The sequence below is a fragment of the Daphnia carinata genome, chromosome 10 (assembly GCF_022539665.2).
Source record: "Daphnia carinata strain CSIRO-1 chromosome 10, CSIRO_AGI_Dcar_HiC_V3, whole genome shotgun sequence".
In the NCBI taxonomy this organism is placed as follows: Eukaryota; Metazoa; Arthropoda; class Branchiopoda; order Diplostraca; family Daphniidae; genus Daphnia; species Daphnia carinata.
In genome coordinates this window covers 7960305-7979824 of record NC_081340.1, presented here as the reverse complement: position 1 = coordinate 7979824, position 19520 = coordinate 7960305, and the positions used below count along the sequence as shown (strand labels likewise).

Below are 19520 nucleotides of genomic sequence, written 5' to 3'. Positions count from 1 at the left end.
GAGTGGTTGCGTATTCACGCTTTCGTTCCGACAGATGTTTAGATCGAGTGTACGGTTTCGCCTTTTTTGCCACATTTCCTCCCTCCATAATTCTTCCTCATTTTCCATCCCCTCGTTTGATCTCTTGTCCGATCGATAAAGAAGCCAACTACCGATTGACGTAGAGATAAAAAGCTCCTTCCTTCCTCGTGTGTGTGTGCTGGGAAACTGCGGAAGTCGCCTTATTACCTTTATTAATCAAGAACTCCTTTTATCCATTTGCCATCCATCATTGCGGTTGATTAGTTCAAGTGTTTTCTTCTGTTTGCTTTTGCTCACCCGCGCTAACTACTTTCACCGTGCATGGGGCAGTTAACGACGAATATGTGGGAGAAGCAATCGGATTCGTTGGCAGGCAAAAAGAAGGTCCTTCCTTCACGTAGACGTCATCACAGACGTGTTTTTAATCCGCATTTTTTATTTTTGGGTACCGCAAATAGGATTGGTTATTCATTTTAAACTGCACTCTCCTTGAAAATGTTCGTTGCGTTAAATGTTGACATTTAAATTGCCCAACTGGCCTGGATAGGCCGTCTTTCTGTTTTTTATTGTTATCCAATAAGAAGCGAAAATTTAACGAAACGGTTGGTACATAAACTTCAAATGAGTCCGATAATCTTCTTTCGCTACATTTACCTTTTATTTTATCATCGAAAGCGACGGGGAGGAGGGTCTGCAGGGCAAGATTCTGCGCGTTTGTCACGTGCGGTAATCTTTCGGTTTGGATGCTGCGTCTCGTAAGAGGGAGGAGGCGATACTTATAAAAAGAGCAGCAAACCAACTGTAGTCAGTCATATACGTGTCGAGTTGCTTTTTGAATTGACGATATCATTCGTCCATCCTTCAAAAAATCGAAACTTGAATCGAGGGACATAATGGTAGGCTTCCATTTCAAACAAAAAAAAAAGAGAGAAGAAATTTCTTTCTTTTTTTAATGCTGATAATTTTTTTTTTTCAATTGCTGACTGCGTTCTTTTGATTTGTTGTTGGTGATGAGTTAGGCAGTCGTCGTTCAAAAGTCGTCCATCCTCTTCTTCTTATCCGTTTGGATTTCTTTCTTTGTGGTGGTGTCGAGCCAGGGAAGTGATGGCAAGAAGATCGCGCTGGGCAACATCCATCTTTGCATGATGTAATTCTTCTCTATTTTTATCCGGCAGTGGCCTTTCTTTCCTTTTATCTCTCGAGTTTTCTCTTTTTTTCCTCCTTGATGTTCAGGAATTGCGGTCAGTGTAAAGAAATGTACGGCGATTACTTTGACGGACAGCGCTGCGCCGAGTTCTGCTTGGCCAGCTACAAGCCATCAGCAATGAGCAGTGGCTGGGCACCGATGCCTGACTGCAACGAGCCCGAGACGGTGGATCAATTCCTGAAACTGTCGCTGATGCCTCAATCGGACGGCCCATCAGCCCAGCAGTTGATTGACGATTCGGTACTTGTCGATCAAACGGGGGACGGAGGCGGTTATGCGGCGCCCATCAGTCAAGCCCTAATAGGTCCGTCGTACTCAGGCCGTTTGGGTCGCAAACCGTCTGCGGCCCAGCAGAACACGTACTACAGTAGCAGAACTGGCGCTGAATTCAAAGGTCACAATCAATTATTGAAAAATCGCAAGTGGAAGAAGCGCATCAACGGTAGCAAACCGTTGGCCAGCGCTCCTTCGATGCCTCGTTGGTATTTCGTTTAGAATCTCGGCATTTCTTTTTACTTATTTATTTTTCTGCTGTGCATTTCTCTCCGTGACAATTGATTTGTTTGCTGGATGTTGCTGTCAAAATATCTGTCTTCTTCCGATTCGATTGTCGCATTTTCCCACAATGAAAACAAGATACAATGGACGAGCGAGTCTTTGACTTGCTGCGAAATAAATACATTTATTGTACGTAGAAGACGATCGCATAATACAGAAATCGTCGTCAAACAAAAGAGAGGCGAAAACGTGACGCGCGCGCACCCACACACACACACACAATATGATAAAAGGCAAATGTAACGCAAATTTCAGGCGTGTGATAAATCATTTAAAACAATAAAGCGACAGCGAGACAATCTTTGGAATCAAACGACTTGCTGTTTTTCGGAATGTTGTCTTACGATGGCGAAATTGATGTTTTCGTGTTGTAGTTTGTTTTCTTCATTCGTTTTTGTTGAGGAACGGCCCGATGGAGGCGACGTCGATGCAATCGGGGATGAAGGCGCCTTTGAGCCTGAAGCAGCTTTTAGCGCACAAGTCGCCTTCGAAGTAGGCTCCGTACATGCTCTTGCATTGTTCGCAGTTCTTCATGCACAGGTAGAGAGTGTCGGCCGGCTCGGCGAAGTCGAACGTCAGCAAGAGCCAAATCAACAATGTCATGATGGCCATGGTGGACCTTTTCTGGCTGCCGTAAGTGATGGCCCATTGTTGCGGCCGAGTGCTGATGTTTACTGCTCGGCTTGTCGTGCTGTTCATTTTACTTGATGATCGTGCTGGCGAATCGAAATCTGTCAACACACACAAAAAGAAGATCGAAACCGTTCATTTATGATATTTCTTTAAAAAAAAAAAAGACGGAAATAGCAGCCCAGTAACAATCGATTTGAAAGCCCAAATGCGGTCTATCTTGATGAAATGCACGTCCAGTGTGAACGTTAGTCACGTGCAGAAAACAGGTTCCAGACGCGCTATCAAACTTCGTGTACATGTTATTACGCACGTATCGGCGACGGGCCTAACATCCAGAAACTGCGTGCCACTCGGATCGATACGTTATACAAGCCCTATTTGATGACCGAGTGGAGAGGCCCGCCAACAGTCTACATCGTTGTAATGATGAAAGATACGAACGGTCAAGAACACCGAGTTATTGCGTTTCTCTCTGTAAACAGCGTTGACTTGTTGTGACTTATTTTTTGGACAGTTCTCGATGTCAAGTTTATGAGTTTGGCAAAACTTTGATTCTCATATTGAGGAAGGGGGGGGGGGGGTAGTTGCTTGGGCACGTCAAAAGTGCGACACTCACCTGTTGTCGTTTGGATTCGTCGATTAATAAAGAGGGATCCCACTTTGAAGACGCTCGGATTAAACTTTGTTCACTCGAGAGTTGATGGACTTGGGACTAACCCAAGTGAAGTGATGACGAAAAAAATCGAAGAGAGACAATAATAAGAGAGAAAGGAAGTCTGGAACAAACACAAACTGATGACGGGATTCAACTGTTTCAACTGATTGGCGTATGGGTTGGTTTTATATGAAGCTCAAAAAAAAAAAAAAGGAAAAATACCCAACCCATAATGGAGCAAAGAAACAGGAACAAGAAAACGTGAATGCTGTTCTCTCGTGAAAAGAGAGAGAGAGGTAGCAGATATAGGACTATCCACCATCTCATTTGGCATGACGTGGTAGTGCCAACACTATAGAGACAAGATAAGGGTACGCACACCATATCCATCCACAATCGCGTGCTGTTGGTCTGCCACGAAGCAAAGAGCAACGAGAAGTCATCTCGAGGTGGGCGAGCTCGTCCCTTCTTGTCTATACATTCGTGATTCTTTGGTTTTTTAAAGAACAAATCATTTAAAAAGCCGTGCGCTTCCGCAATCCTTTCCGTATGGTGCCCGTCAGATTCTGAAGAAAACATTATAATGAATGGGTCACCTTAAAAGGTGCTCGCGTTTTGATTCGCGTTTACAAACGAATTCAATTTTTTCCCTTCTTATTCCTCGTTCCACTGTAAAAGCGATGCTGCAGGCGATCGAGTCTTTTTCAATTTGCGCATTACAGTGGCAAACTGCCGTGTAGACGACTATCCTAACCGACTTCCTTCTTCCGCCATCGCCCTCCCCCTTTTTCTTTGGCTGGATGAATGCGATTCGACTCTAGTAGTTTCTGTATGGTCACTTGTTTTGTTTGTTTTTCCATTCCGCTATTCAAGGTGAATAGTTTTGTTTTGTTTTAATGGGAAAACAAAGGGATCGCCAGATATTTGTCGCTCTCTTTCGTCAGGTGCGACAGTTACGCCGAAATCTCACCAATGGCAACACTAACGTCAAGGTTATTCTTTAAAAAAATATGGAATAAAATAGCGGACCAATCGTGCGAGAAATCAAAGAATAAAAGGGAAAGGAGGGTCTTAACATTATTAAGAAAAGGAAGAAAAAAAAAAAAGAAAACATTGAAGCCATTAGTAAATGGGGATTGGCCCAAAACGCCGGCTAAAAACAATTGCCATATGGCCTTCATTGATTTCATCTCTCCCCTTTGCGTTTCCGTGTTCTTTCCCGAATTCCCAGTTGCACAGCGCAAGCCACTCGTCCGGTTCTGGGCCGGCCTTTAGCGACCTTGTCCAAAGGTTTTTCACCTTTTCCTTTTTTTTTTTTTTTTTTTTTTTGTCTTGCTATACTTCCACTATCCTTTTCAAGAAAACGATATCTGCATACAGGTGCATTTACACAACAGGTGATACCATCTATTCGTTTAACTTTTTTTTCTTTTGACAAATTAGTAAACAGCTGTTTGTGCTTTTAAAAACATGAGACGAGTCAAGTTGGCTGTCACCTGAATAACGTCATTGGCTTGTTAAATTCAAACGTTCAACGTTGTTTGTTTTGTTTTTTCTTGTTGCAACCATTTCCTGATTCAGTGAGGTGCTTGCGGTGAGAAGCCAACACGCACCTTAAATGGTCGGGACAGGTTGAAAGGCAAGAACGAAAAAAAGAAAAAAAAATAGACAACCTTGGCAATGCACGTCACAGATTCGCTCTTTTTGGGGAGGGAGGTCCTGTTGTTTTTTGTTTGTTTTTTTGTTTGTGTTAGGAAAAAAGAAACCTGCGTTGAGCGGGAAAGAGTCACGTAATAAGGAAGTGAAGATAAGCGTTAATATACAAGAATCGATGTTTAGAAGAAAAAAAGAAATTCAACATGTTTTTACCTGAAATGAGAACGTTGAAATCGGCTCGGATAACGAAACGAATTTGACGTCCGTCTCTCTGTCCGTCCTCTATTTTTATACTGACGCGTTCCACAGACATTCACGCACTGTCCATCGCCATTGTTTTCCGTTGTCGTTCATTTTGTTATTCCTTAATGAAATGGAAAGCAACGGGTTGTCCAAAAGTGATTTGTCTCTTGCAGAGTAATCAGCTTTATTCAGAAGGTTCGATTTCCGTATTCCAGCCGAAAGTGCTCCTTTTTTTTTTTTTTGCTGTTGTTATTCACCCTCTTTTTTTATCGCGCACATCGCATAATTGGTCTCTATATTCATCTATACTCGTGCATAATAGTCATGCGATATAGTGCTATACAAATGAAGTTTGTTACCAGACTCGAAATCCCATCCGGACCTTCTGCTGGGCGATGCGCGTTGATGGGGACATTGTAGACGCAAATTCGGTTACCAAAATGAAATGTTGTTGCACTTATGTTCAGGTGTACGTAAGATAACATGATGAAAAGCGATGCTCTTCTTGTTTGGGTTAACGTGTTTATTGGGTACGTGCATTTCTCTTTTCATTTTCACCTCTCAATTTCGACGAGTGCGTTGGGATTTGGAAATTGTGTCGGTTCTGCAGTTCGAGTTCAAAGAATTGTCGATTCGGATAACATATTTGTTGCAGATGCGAACGAATGATCGATTGGCATTACTTTAATATTTGACTATGGTATACAAACGTAGTCGATACTGATCGATAATTCATTTTCAATCACCAATTTTTGGGGGGGCCTAACTCAATTTCGAAGGCTAAAAATATTCTGATGGCTTACAATGAAAACATTATTTTTTTTTTTCAAATTCTTGCCATTTTCATTTGCATATTCGATTTTAGTTGTAAAATACTAAATCACTTTTGATTTCATTTATTTTTTTTTTTCGGGAAAACTAACGCTGATGAAAACGATCGATCGCAACACTCGGCGTGATTGCGCTGCATACAATTACGGACAGATTGTGTGAATAATCAACGCAGCGCATCCATTCGCAATTCTTTTTTTATTTGTTTGAGGGGGATTTTCGTACATGTTTCACAGCCACGAATAGGGAAGTGGGAGACAGACAAGTGCAAGGAGAAAATTTGTGCAGCGATTCATTTTTCGTTTTGCATCAAACTACATCGGAAGAGACCAAAAAAACGTTGTTCGAAGGCATCATTCAATTTTAGTTTACGCACAAATTGCTTCGTTCGTGAATTTCTCTGCGCGCTCAGGAGATTGCGCAACGCTTTGCATGAATTTGATTTCAAGTTGTGCATCATTTAAGGCTAAATAATATGTTTTCCTTCTTATGTTTTTCGTTTGTTGAAGAATAGAGGTCGATATTGTTCATTAATATATAATTTTAAATAAATTTAAGTTAAAATAAAATCTTTTCCTATCGTATTTTTGATGTTTTTGGGGGTTTTTTCTTGTTTGTTTTTTTTTTTCCTCCTCGCAGTTTATGGATCAGATTCGTATGGACGGTATCCGAGGTGATGTCCCGGCGGAGGTGGTGGCGGTCTCCTGTTGTAATCCGGACGATGATGCGGGGGACGGCCAACCGGAGGCTGAGCTGCCGTCGGGTATTTGCTTTCTTTGTCCTTCCACTTGCTCAGATCCATCCGCGGTAGGACGGAGCTCTTGCACGACACTCGAGGATTGCTACGTAAGTCACAAACCAATTATTATTAGACTTAAGCTTTTCAAAAAGAAAGAAATAGAAGATTACATTTCGGGGTCGGGCAAGACCATGACGTAAACTTGGGCGCTTTCGATGTTGTCGCTGTTGTCGCAAACGATGCGGGCCAGTCTTACTTTGCGGATTTCTTGCAATTGTTCTAAATACCAAAAGGTCATGTCAATCTGATTGTTGCCATCAAATCCTTTTTTTTTTTTTTTTTTCTTTTTAAAATAACTCACCGAGGGTAAATGAACTGGGTTGCTTGGGATTTTCGTGCCAGAATCGATCGCCGGCTCGTAAATCTCTAAAGGTTTGTCCCATAATGCAACCGAAAACTGGGCCGACCATGCTGCCGGGCAATGGACGCTCGGAGATACCGGCCGACCACAAATCGATGTCGTCTGGCGAATCGTAAATCGAAGTGAAATGTTTCAACGTATCGTTCGTAAAAGCATCCGACAAGTCTCTCCAACTGTTTGCTCGTTTCAGTCCGCAGTGCCTATTTTTGTTTTTTTAAATGAAAGAAGAGTTCAATTTTAAATTCAATGGATCGTTAGACGTTCAACTTACTCTCTGAAAGCGTTGTAAGACGGCAGGCCGTGATCTCTGCCTCGTTGCATGTTGAGAGCGGCCAAATCGAGTCCCCAGTTCTTGCCCGAATCCTGGAACAGATGGTTGGTGACTTCTTGCGACATGGAGCCGTCCATGGCCTGCGAGACTTGGTTCATGAGGCCGCTGACGTACTGGTCGCAGTATCCGCCTTTGTACAAGTCGTAGGGCTGGCGCAACATTTGGCTGAGTCGCTGGGCGGCGATGTACTTGTGGTTGACGCTCCAGCGCTCGACGGCCGACGGCAGGAGCGAGTGTCCGAAACGGAAAGCGGCAGCGCCGAAAGAGGCCGGTAGGGAAGGATCGACTTTGTCGTCGTATCCGTCCCAGAATCCGTCGCGTTCCAAAATCAAACGGTTCGATTCCATCAAATCTTTGCCCAACACCATCGGCAGGAATTCGTTGTACGTGATTTGCTGGATCAAAGCTGCCATGATGTGACGTGTTTCCTTTTGTTTTTTTGTTTGTTTTTTTTTTTTTCGTTTGAATTTGATTTAATGGGCAAGGAGAAAAACAAAAGATCAGCAAAGTTAATTTTGTTTTTGGAGTTTGCGTCTACCTGGTAGATGATTTCATCGTCCCAGTGCGGATTGATAGTCGACAGTTCTTGTGCGATGCGGTTGTGTTCACGCATGAGGAGCGTGTGCGTGACGGAGAGGACCAATTGTTCATTGACGCGTGGGTCGCCTGTTGTGATCAGGTTTGTGATTTTCATTTCATTTTTTGAAATCAAATAAAAATGGTGCGATAGAAGACGAACTATTTTTGCTTTGCCAATATACCGGCCATGAAGCAGTAGGTGTCTGGAGTGGCCCGGATGCATCCGTCGTCTGGATTGTCTACCTTGAGCGGCAGCAGGTCCTTGAGTCCGTGCTCGCGGAAGATGGCCGCGCTTTTCAGTAGGCCACCCTTGAACGTTCTCAACATGTCGGCCGTCTCCTTATCCGATCCGTAAACCCAATTGGCGTCCAAAACACTCGAAATCAAATTCAAATGCGAACGAGGACCTGCAAATTGGGTTTTTTTTTTAAGGCATTTTGACTTTAACTGATTTCCCATTGCCAATTTTTTATGCAAATTTTGTTTTTATCAGCGTTAATCACGTTAATCAGCGTCCACAATCGATACCGACACTCACGTGCGTCGTATTTGTTTCTACTTTCCCCACGTGACGCAACCAACTACTTGTTCATGTCCCCTAAAAAACCCGGTAGCGTGTCCCTAAAAATAGAGAACAAAAAAAAAAAAATCAAAGGTAAAACCAACCTAATTTGCATTCGCCTTTCAGAGACGAAGCGGAGCGTACGAATTCCATGCAACGGCGGCGGAACAGGGCGTAGAAAGGATCTTTGGCCGGGATTTCGACTGGGTAGCATTCCTCATTCCGCTTGTTCTCCGGGACGTCGCAACACAGCGGATCAGTATCCGTCACAGGATCTGTTTTTTTTTTTTAATTATTATTATTAAAAAACAAAACAAACAAGCGTCTTGAAAGCAAACTTTCTGGCTCAATAAAGAAACGCAACTCACCTTTGGTATCGGCCGTAAATGTCATGTCGTGATCGATGGCCTGACCCCACGAAATGAGGAAGACGGTGACGGCGTGATCGTGGTAGCCCATGTCGTGATGATGGACAGCTGAAATGTGCCGCGTTGTCGGCAGATCTTTGCCTTTGGCCGAACCGCGCGGCTGGCTGATACCTTTTGCGTTTTTGTTTGTTATCGATATTTATTAGATTTGCGAAGAGCGCAAAGTGTTGGGGGGGGGGGGGGAGGGATTCGTCTGGGGAACGTGTTGAATTGTTTTCGGATGGATAAAAAAAAAAAAAAAGCAAGGGGATGGGTATACATACCGTCGGCGTAGTCGGCCGGAATCATGCGGCGAAAAGCGGTCAGTGCGGCTCCCCAGTAGGGATGTTCCAGGTTGTTGCATAATCCATTGTATTGCCGGTAGCGTTCAGCCTTGCATTTGGACTCTTCTTTTTTGAGGAAAGACGGGCAAAATTGATCGATGGCCGTCTGTAAATAACCACATCCGCGTCCATGTTTTAAATAATAAAAGATGTTTTTGATGTCATTGCCATGAAAATTGAACGGGATCGAGCGTGATCTTTGCGCTGTTTCAAATGAGAAAATAAAGAAAAAGGACGTTGGGGGGTTTATACCTTGCTCGTATCGATCAGAGGAAGACCGTTGGAAATGACATCAGCTGGAAGACCATATCTATTTGATAGCGATAAAAAGAAAAAAAAAATGTGCTTGTTATTCGGGGCCCGGACGATTGTAAAAACAAGAGAAAGGCAATTGATCTGTTTGATCAGCAAAAGAAAAGACAAAAAAAAAAAATGTATTTACTGATTGGCCAAATTGCGAGTCGTTTCGACGATGACTTTGCCCAGCAGATCGATATCGCGCTCCGTCAGCGTTTTGCTCTTGGTGCTGGGCAAACGAAGTTTAGTCTTGGCCGCGTTAAAGGCCGCGTCCACCGCCTCGTACGTGATGCACGTCTCGTCCGGCACGTATTTCAAACTTCAGCAACATTTCAATGGCGACATTGTTAGATTGATGTTAGCAATTCGCTGAAACTAAATTTAAAAAAAAGGTACTTTGCGTAACGGTCGCCAGCAGCCGATTTGCCGGGCAATCCTGGAACAACTAGAGCGCATTCCGCTTGATGATGTTCTTCCTCCTGGCCGTGGTACGGGCGATGGTGGTGGGGTGGGCCGTAACGGTGATCTGCATAAGGGGGTGGTGGTAGGGGACGAGGATATTGCGATCGAACGACGCCGGCCAAACAAACGATGAACGTCGTCAATAGCGTCAGGTTTAACCTAGAAAAGAAGATTCCATTTCTTCGATTGACTTTCTTTTTTTCTTTTTATTATTTTTTAGATATTGAAAACAATAAAAGAGTTTGAGCAATTATTATTTTCCAGTTCATTTTGTCCGCCGTCTCGCCTTGACGACCTATTTCTGTTGACTCTGTTTACGATTCTCGTGAGCGCAAATTTGATGCGGTTCCGTGCACGCGCTTCTTTCTCATTTTTTTTTTCAAAAATAAAATGAAGGAGAACTAAAGCGGCCGTGATGAAACGATAAAAAGGGTGTGGTATGATTCTATTTTCCAAGTTTTTGATGGGGGGGGGGGCATAGAGCTGTTTATTAGACTGTCCATTTCTATGATGCAACACGTTCAGGTTCTAGGTCAAGTGAACAAGTCGCCCAGTTGTGAATCGGCCAAACAACGAGACCAAGATTTTTCTTTGTGTAAACAAGCAGAGCGGAGAGATCGTCTTTTTAAGAAAAAAAAAAAAACATTTACAAGTGAAAGTCGTTTTATTTGTAGACGTTTGCAGACGGAACCACACCCATGCCTCCCGTCCAGGTGCGTGCCACACCCATTTTTATTTTTCTTTTTTAACGGGACTGATACTCTTATACCTTAGGCCTGCGTTGTTCTATTCGATTGTTGTACTTCCCCCCTTGTTTAAAAAAAACTTTTGTGATGTCTACCTCGTTGTTTGGTTAGTAGGTTACGGAGATGGTTGCTCCCGCTGGGCGCAATCATTTTTTCGGGGGGTGGATGTTTCAATTCTTTTGTTTGTTTTTCAAATGTCTGCCGATACTGGGATGCAATTTGCGGTTTGTTGTACAAGACGTAGGGCGGAAAGAAAATGTTGCGAATTGTAAACAGCGATTACGCATCGATTTCTTTGTGGTGAACGGCGTGACTGTTACTCATTAGTTATCCCGCTCCCCTTTTTTTTTTGGGCAATTTTGTTGAAAAGATTTTCTCTAAAAAAAAAAAAGAAGGGGCACGAAACTGGGCCCATTCATCAGATCGGAATGCAGACAGATAAAACATTTTCTTGGCACTTGATTACATTTTGTAATCAAGTAAAATCAACCACTCACTCACGGCTTGGGTTAACAAGACGAATCAAGAGTGAGAACAAGAGCCAAGTGGTGGGTAGGACACACCGCCTCACTAAAATTTCGTGACGTCGTTTTTCTTTTTCATTTTTTTTTTTTTGTTTGTGGGGCGTTCGTTTTGCACTCGGCGCCCCCGTCGAGACGCTTGTTCTTTTGCCCACCCAAAAGAAAGTAATGAATGAGCTACCGTGACCTCAACGTATCGCAAACTTTTGATCCTCTTTCTCTCTTTTAGCAGCACGAAACACAATTTTTTTTTTTTTTATCTCTTTCCTACCTTCTTTTTTTTTTTGTGTGTGTTCCCTTCTCTATTGAAATAGAAGAAGTCGTATGCCATGACTTGCCGACATTTGCATTGCGGTTTGACCCAATATATTTCTTTAAAATATTTTTTTTTAAAAAGAGGTGCGAAACGTGAAAAGAAGAAAAGAGTTGGTTTCTTGAAATGGGAGAGGTGGGAATTAGGGCCGGTGATTTATTGGAACATTTTTGGTGGTGGTTAGGTTGGACTAGCCGCGTTCGTGAGAAAATTAGAAATTGGCCAAATGTTATATCCGTCGATCTAATAAAAGCATCAAGTAGGTTATCCTTCAAGGCTATTCCACCTGTAAGTGACTGACTGCGACGCACGATAAAACAAAAACAAAAACGCGAAAGTATTGTCTCATCGAGCGAAACAAATTGATTCACGTGGAAACCCAACGAAATGATTTACAAGGGAAAACGATTTCTGCCGGCCCATAAACCCCATCAATGGCTGCCTACAAATGCAAACGCACATGTGTAAACAATCCGATCAATTTCCAGACTAAAGATAAATCTAAAATGCAACCCCATTTTTTTTTTTTTTTTTTTGTTTTTTTGTTTTAAATCAATATTCAGAACTGGGAAATGAAAGGAAAATGAGATCACGCAAAGGGTCATCACTTAGAAGGGAGAATAAGTGAAGGTGGTAGTACAAACAATTAGAATACAGTTTCGTTTTTACCTGGAATTCATTTTTGCGTGGTAAACTATGTCGTGTGACGAGAAGACTGTCGACAACCGTGAGAGGCAAAAAAACACTTTTGCTTTTTAACACAGAAACAGCGGAGACCTGGGAGGAACGTTGCAGTCACAAGAGACGTCTGTTAAAAATGCAAGTGCACAGTCGGACTTTATATCAGCCTTTTTTTCTTTCTTTTTTTTTTTTTTTTTTTCGTTTTGAGGGTTCTCGTTCGAGGGGCTAGTCTCTTTCCTTTTTCGTTGTTTGGTCTTCCAACCCTCCATTCACGATTTGAAAACGGTAGGGTACTGGTCCAACGAGAGCGAAAGGCAACACGTTCTTGTGCAGGTAGGAGGAGTAGAGGGCGCGTTAGAAGGACGAAGAGGAGGACGAGCCGGGGCCTCCTCTCACTTGATACAGAAAAAAAAGCCAAACAACCTCTGATTAGAATTTTACCTCAGACGCCCTTTTCTTTTTGATTCGGTTCTTTTTCGTTCACATCAAACGGGTCCCGTAAGCCAAAAGAATTGACCGTGGAAACATAAGAAATTTCATTCGCCGCTCTCCCTTTGTTTTTTCCCTGGACAGACTGCGGTCGCCATTGAGACTCGACGATTGAAATTCATATTTTCGTGACATGTGCATTTTCTTGGGGGAAAAAAATGAAACTTTGAATGTATTTGATTTGAATACGGAGCCATTTTCTTTTTGTTTCTCTGCCTTTCGTCTCGCATTTCCATCGAACAAAAACACAACAGTTAAGGAAAACGTACAAATGGGACGTCCAGCTGCGTTACTTTTCGTTCTTTCTCACAACAATTATCGCGACGTGTCTACTTCGCATTGCTGCACTGTACCATTAAGACACATACGAGCATGTGTGTAACAATTTATTTATTTTTCTTTAAAGAAAAACAAATTTTCTAAACGAATTCCATTGCATATTCGGCCTTGCCTGTGACGGACTGCAGTCCGCTCGACTTGTTCTCAACAGTTGTAATTAGAGCCTCTACCGTGTCCTCTTTTGATTGCACAAATGATGTTTGTTTCGGAGAAATGTTGATGCTTTAGATGGTTGGTGAACTTTACCTTTTCATCTGCGTCTAGTTGTTTTTAGACATGTATGGAAATTGAATCAATAGGAAAGAAAGTACGTTGTTGGTTTCTCACGAACGTATGTGAAATTGAACCATCATCGAGAGCGTGAGAAAGATAGCGTTTGCATTGTCCGAGTTATTCCTTTGATTTTTCGCTTGATTGCTGATTGTACTTTTCTTTTTTTTTTTTTGCATTTCATTCTACGTTGCAATTCAGCATAGACTTTGTCGTATCGCCATACAAGTCAATATTGGACTCTTGTTTCCACATAAATGGGGTCACGCTCTACATGCTTTTGCTATTGACCGAAATAAGATTCCATTTCAGTTTGTGGATGTTCTTTTGGGACTCGCGTAAAGCCAACGCCTTTTTTTTTTTGAAAAAAAAAGGGATGGTGTGTCGGGGGAATGGCGAGCTTGTTATCATCGTTTTGTGATGAAGCGCTTGAAATCGGGTGCTGTTGCACTTCACTTAAAGACTTTCTCCCATTCTATGCAATCATTTTATATGTGTAAGCAGCGTGCAGTAAATGGCCAGCCGCAGGTAGCACAAACCATTGTTTCCAGACGTGCTCAATTTGCAAACGTTTTCCCGCCAAAAAACAAAACAATGTTTGATTACAAACTGCACATACGTTACACGGGCGTTTTATGACAGGTGAAAATTGTCAAACCAACAACGAGCTGCACGTCACTTCCACGTCCCATCCCAATTCCACCTGTCCAACTATTAGAATGCTAACGTGAGTGAATTGTCCTCCAGGCTACTGTTTTATTGCATCGTTTATAAGCAGAGAAGGCCTGCATTCCTCATTTTTCACCCTTTTAAATCGACAGGCATATCATTTAAACGTCGCGCATCCTTCAGGCTATGGTAGGCGTAAGCGACTTGTGGACCATCATTATAAAGGAGGTCACAAACATCGCCGATCGCATCTTTGATCTGCCCTCAAAATAATCCCTAATGTTAACAGGATATCGTGTTATGCGTCGTGCGAGTTTTAGCCGATCGTTAATTGCTGTCACCAGAGAACCACAAGAGAGATTAGTCAAGTCGCGATGACAACGTGAAAGGCATCGTTCTTAATGTTGCACTAGCCGACGACTAACCTACAACAGCTTTGTTAGCGTGATGCAGTGCATCATTTCGCTTTTTAGAATGATGTCGCGTCGTGACTCGCTGCGTGTAACCGACGCAACGTCAAGGGCTACTAGCGGTTGTTTTTGTTGTGTGTGTGTGTGTGTGGGAGAGGGTTGGGTGTAGAATCACGCCGAGACATCAACATTTTTATGTGTATGGTTTGATAGCTGCTCGAGGGAAATTTAAACGTTGCCAGCGCCGGGCTGTTCGTGTCTTGAAACGTTCTCGTATCGGTGAAAGCCCCGACTGCAATAAAATGCGCCCGAGCCTATGCAGCGATTACGTTCCTATGTAACCTTCGCTAACAAAATGCGATAATTACCAGCGTTTTTTTTTAAACATTGACGTCGCGTTCTTAATTGTGTTTTTACGTCGTACAAAACGAGTTAGCCTCCTCCCCGTTTAAGAAATCGTTGTCATTTTTATTCTGAGCAAATCATTGAAAAACGCGCACGAAATTGAATAATAACAACTTGGAATGCCAAGTCCACGCACGCATTCTCTTATGCTGAAAAATGGGGCCTTTTTTTCAAATCATATTTTGATGACTTAAAACGTAAACCATGTTGCGAATAGACGATAGTGTCGTCGCCAATGGTATCCGAATACTTTATGTCCCTACAATGCCCCTCTTTTTTTCTTTTAACCTTTTTTTCCCATGCAATTGGGGTAGGTGGGGGCGACCACAAGAAGGAGTAAAAAAAAAAAAAAAAAAAAAAAAAGGGAAAACAATGAATAAATAAGAGTGAAATTGTTTAGTATATATTTGAAAGAAAAAGAAGAAAATAAAGGTGGAGGGCTCGACCCTGACCGAGTATTCCGTCTCGGCAGTACAACGCTCTGCATGGCCGACTTTTTTTTTTTTTCTTTCTTTTCGGCTTTTGTGGCTAATGTGGCGCACTCCAAATGCATATTCTTTTTATTTTCAATTTCTTCCTTTTTTGTTTTTGAAGAGATATACGTTTTCTATTCGACCCAAGAGCACGCTATATCAATAATATTAATCCATAACTAAAGGCGAAATCCACAGTGTCCTTATTGACTCTCGACTAACTAACGAAGCGATTTTTATTTGATTTTCTTCGAAACAAAAAAGTTGCCATTTGTACTAAATGGAACGAGAGAATAAAGGTATCCATTTGATGGTTTGCCTTTTCATAGACGTCACGTTTCTTTTCATCGTCGACTGTCACGCGACTTTGAATCGTCAATGGATTGTTGCAGCCCCAAATGACTTTTTGCATTCGGTTTCATTGGCTGAATCTCTACAAGAATGTGGTGAATAAAAACCGCAAAATAAAAGCGGGACACGTAGTAGTATCCTGCTGGACACGCATTCTGGATGAGCTGTTTGGTCCCTTGTTCATTCGACTGTTGCGCGTTATCGGCATTGGCTGCTGATGGTGCCCAGTTATGTGAACAAAGGTAAAACTTTGTTGAGCTTTCATCGCATTTTGTGCCGTCGCCCTTTATTTTTTTTTATTTAATTCAATACCCCACCCGAATTGGGCATTCAGTTTCAAGATCGGTATGTCGAGTGGGATTTTTTCTTTTCTTTTAACGACTGAAATTAGGGGACATCGATACGATTACACGTGCAAGTGTCAAGGAGTGATTATTTTTTGCCATGGAAAAATTTAGCAATCCCTTAAAACCTGATTTAATAAGAACACATTCCATTCTTTTTTTACCTTTCCTTTTTTAATGCTCATCAATGTTCGCTTACCCTCTTTTTTTTTTGTTTTTGGTTGGGTTGAGGGAGTATGATTGACGATAACGTGTTCATCAGATTGGGGTTTACATTAACCTGATTTGATCTATTTTGAGTCAGCGCTTTCTTAGATAGCCGGATGATTTGAAAGCATATTTTGAACCAATTACTGTTCGAAAGGGAATTTCCCGCCCCGTTTTGAACATGACCGTTTCCTGCCCTTGCGCCAGATTAGCGTGCTATGGAATTGATTGGCGTCTAGATGTGCTCACGCCAAAAACTTGATTTCTTCCACAACAGAGTACAGAAATGGAATCGCAAACTCAAAAATGCGGACAAAAAGTAAAAGCCGTTTATTGTTAGCTGGTAATTATTTAGCGTTGTGTCGAGGCCTGTAACGTGGCCCACTTTCCCGTGTTCTTCACTTTGTTTAGATTCCCTTTTTTGGTTTGCAGTTTACATATTCTTTGCCTTGCTCTCATGTTTTTTTTTTTGTTCGTCATGGGAACTGAAACTTCAACATTTGAATGTCTTCAATACGATTGCGCATGTTGTGCCATCCAGATCGACGTCAGCCTCGTTTCTTCTCCATCGCATATGCGAATCAATCGATTAAAGACATTTTTGGATTTTTGGATTGATCAACCATAGGCCGGTGTGGTTAATCATCCGAGATTTTTTAGCGTTTTACTTGCAGAAGCCAAAGCAACAGAAAGTTTTGAAAACAAAAAAATTTGTATGCCAGTTGTACGTAATAAAATCAATTATTCGAGCGTAACGTTCGCCGCCTGTGACGGAAAGTCGTTTACGCTGCGCGCCTACTTTACCTGAATGCGCCCGTTGCCGTCTGCTCCATCGTTTTGCTTTTTGGTTTCGTTTCTTTTTTTTTTTATTTCGTTTGCACGATCCCCTTTTTGAGCGCTTTAATTTGTGCTTAATGACAGGTTTTTAACGTGTTTTCAAAACTCAGTGACACCTACACAAGTGTCATCGACGATGTATATTTTCAAACATCGCAGGTATTCTTGTACAAGCCGTCTCGTGACTTTCAAGTTGGCTCCGCTGCGTTTGGTTTTAGATCGACCATTCTTCTTTTCTTTTGCCTCGTAATTTTGAAGTACTCTTGCACGTTTATACGCTCCTCTCGTCATTTGATGTTGTGCTGTCCGTTAATGTCTGCTGTCCAACTACAAAGAAAAAATTGCATGTTAAGAGCCAATGCAAATGAAATATTGAAAGACTTGAGTGCATGTTCAACATATAAATGACTTGCAAGGCATTAAATCAGAACAACTCAGTCGTGCAATGACGTCGAGGTTTTTTTTTTTCACTTTCATTCAAAATATAAATGTTATTCGAAGGATTTCATTTTAAATTCTGAAGATGGAAGGTTCAGCATAGCTCACACATCTGTCGCTAGATGATGTTCGGTTATCAGGCATCTCGGCAACGCCATCTTTTATTATAAAATGGAGCTAAAAGAGCATTTCTACCCACGCTTTTTGCGTTTTCGTTGAAATTGAGACTCACGGTGTTTGCAAATTTACTAATAGGCATAAAATTGGAATAAGCGAAAATTTGTAATAAACCCTTAAGCGCCACAGAGTATGATTTTAGACTAACGGAGGAATAAGATGACTAAAGGATTTCATCATTTTTGCATCTTTGGATTTTCATAAAGGTAATATTGAATTACAAGATTGATTATTTTCAATTAGCTGTTGATAAAACTTTCCTTTTGTTTTACACACTTTATTTTTGCTATTTGCTTATTAGGGCTTCCTTTTGTTTGTCCATGTAATCGGTGATAAATCGCCGTCTCATATTTACTCTTTTTCTTATAATTTCTGAATTTTGTTATGACGATATTGCATTCACCCCTTTTTGGTTATAAATAATTGTTCTCTGGTTAGGCTGTTCATCCGTAGTTTGAAATTTTCGTTTCCAGAACTTTAGTGAAATAAAACCAATTTTCTGTATAAAGGATTAAACAGTATTAATAAGGTTTATGCTTATGACAATCCGTTTTACCCAAAATAAAAATAAAAAATATTGACCTTTTGTCTGTTTACTGCTATCGCCATCTACCGGTCACATTTCTAGTTAATTCTCTACGTACACTGACCGAAAAGCTGGCCGAACATAATTTCCAGCGAACGGCGCTGCAAGTTCACCAGCCTCTAGCGGCTGAAACCAAAACTATTTTTTGACATGTGATTCTCATTGTTTACTTTGTTGTTACGTTGAAAGCGTGTATTTGAGTTTACGTCGTCGGAATAGCATGTTGTTATTACCTCCACCCCTATTATTGATGTGCAAATTTTACGCTCCTTCGTTACCAACACAAAATGTAAGCTGTGATGAAGTGGTAGGCCTATACAGGTCGTACCTTAAAACTGAACTTTAAGAACTTTGAAAGGCCATGTTATGTTAATTTACTATAGTTTACGTTTGAAACTACGCAGATCTTTTGTAACTTGTAAAGGAGAACATAGTTCATTTTTTAAATTTTCGAAATTTTAACTTTCAGTATAACTTTCGGTTGGAAAATGCCTAATAACGCACTATCTGTTGGTCTGAATGAAAAAAGAACCACATTTTCGTAATCCTCGTGAAATTTGGGGTCGAATCCATGTGTCAGTAGGAAATACCCGCAAATCGTCAAAAATCGCAAATTTCCCTGAACTATAGTTCAGGAAAAATCGCGATTTTGGCCAAATTGGACTTTTCGCCTAAAACAGATCAAAATAGATCAGACACTTGATTATAATTTTTGTTCTTTAAATTTTGTGTCCAATTTTCATTCTGAGCGACGCCCAAATAATTTTGAAGAAATACAGATTTTGGTACGGTTGGTTAAGTATTTCACAATTGGCACGGATTTGTGTGTGTGTGTTACTGATGTTGGTGGACCTACTGCACGAGAGCCGCAACATGAATTTATCTTTCCCAACAATACAAAACTTACCATTGTAAGCCCGAAAGACAACCAGCCATCTCCTTGTTTTAATTTGGTTTTTGCATAGTATCTACCTGTGCGAGAGAAAACTAAAAAGTTGTGTCTTAAATTGAATTCACCGCCCATTTTGAAATATATGGCAACGTTGCTTCAATTTTGTGAACCGCTATCAGTCGCCATTTGCTAGTTCGTTGTCGTGTGTGAAACATGTGGTGTGCATCTGACGGGTGAAATAATGGACACATCATGCAGCAATGGTAAAGTAATATTTGAGTGAATGTTTCGTCAAGAAAACATTGTTAACCAAAGACATTGCTTCTAATTCTAACAAAAACATTGTTCCACAAGAAACTTTAGTTTGAGAATACCTAATGATATTTGAAACTCCTTTTCAAATTACAAAATGAATGACACATTATT

The 19520-nt window shown here is 41.4% G+C and overlaps 3 protein-coding genes across 3 annotated transcripts in view; 1 reads left to right on the top strand and 2 right to left on the bottom strand.

Moving 5' to 3' along the window:
• LOC130701439 (kynurenine formamidase-like) overlaps nt 1–19520 on the bottom strand; it is a 33618-nt gene that overhangs the window by 3900 nt on the left and 10198 nt on the right. The gene's annotated exons all lie outside the window — the stretch shown is intronic.
• Nucleotides 771–1925, top strand: LOC130701454 (uncharacterized). Its single transcript, XM_057523436.2, has 3 exons — nt 771–917; nt 1041–1168; nt 1255–1925. Exons 1-3 carry the CDS (start codon nt 915–917, stop codon nt 1721–1723), a joined length of 600 nt encoding a protein of 199 aa, XP_057379419.1. The 5' UTR covers nt 771–914; the 3' UTR covers nt 1724–1925.
• LOC130701405 (peroxidase-like) lies at nt 6376–12331 on the bottom strand. Its single transcript, XM_057523368.1, has 13 exons — nt 12196–12331; nt 9881–10105; nt 9630–9803; nt 9440–9497; nt 9128–9293; nt 8805–8975; nt 8541–8711; nt 8057–8281; nt 7834–7961; nt 7236–7723; nt 6905–7164; nt 6714–6822; nt 6376–6646 (listed from the first exon to the last, which is right to left on the bottom strand). The coding sequence occupies exons 1-13, from the start codon at nt 12204–12206 to the stop codon at nt 6445–6447; spliced, it is 2388 nt and encodes a 795-aa protein (XP_057379351.1). The 5' UTR covers nt 12207–12331; the 3' UTR covers nt 6376–6444.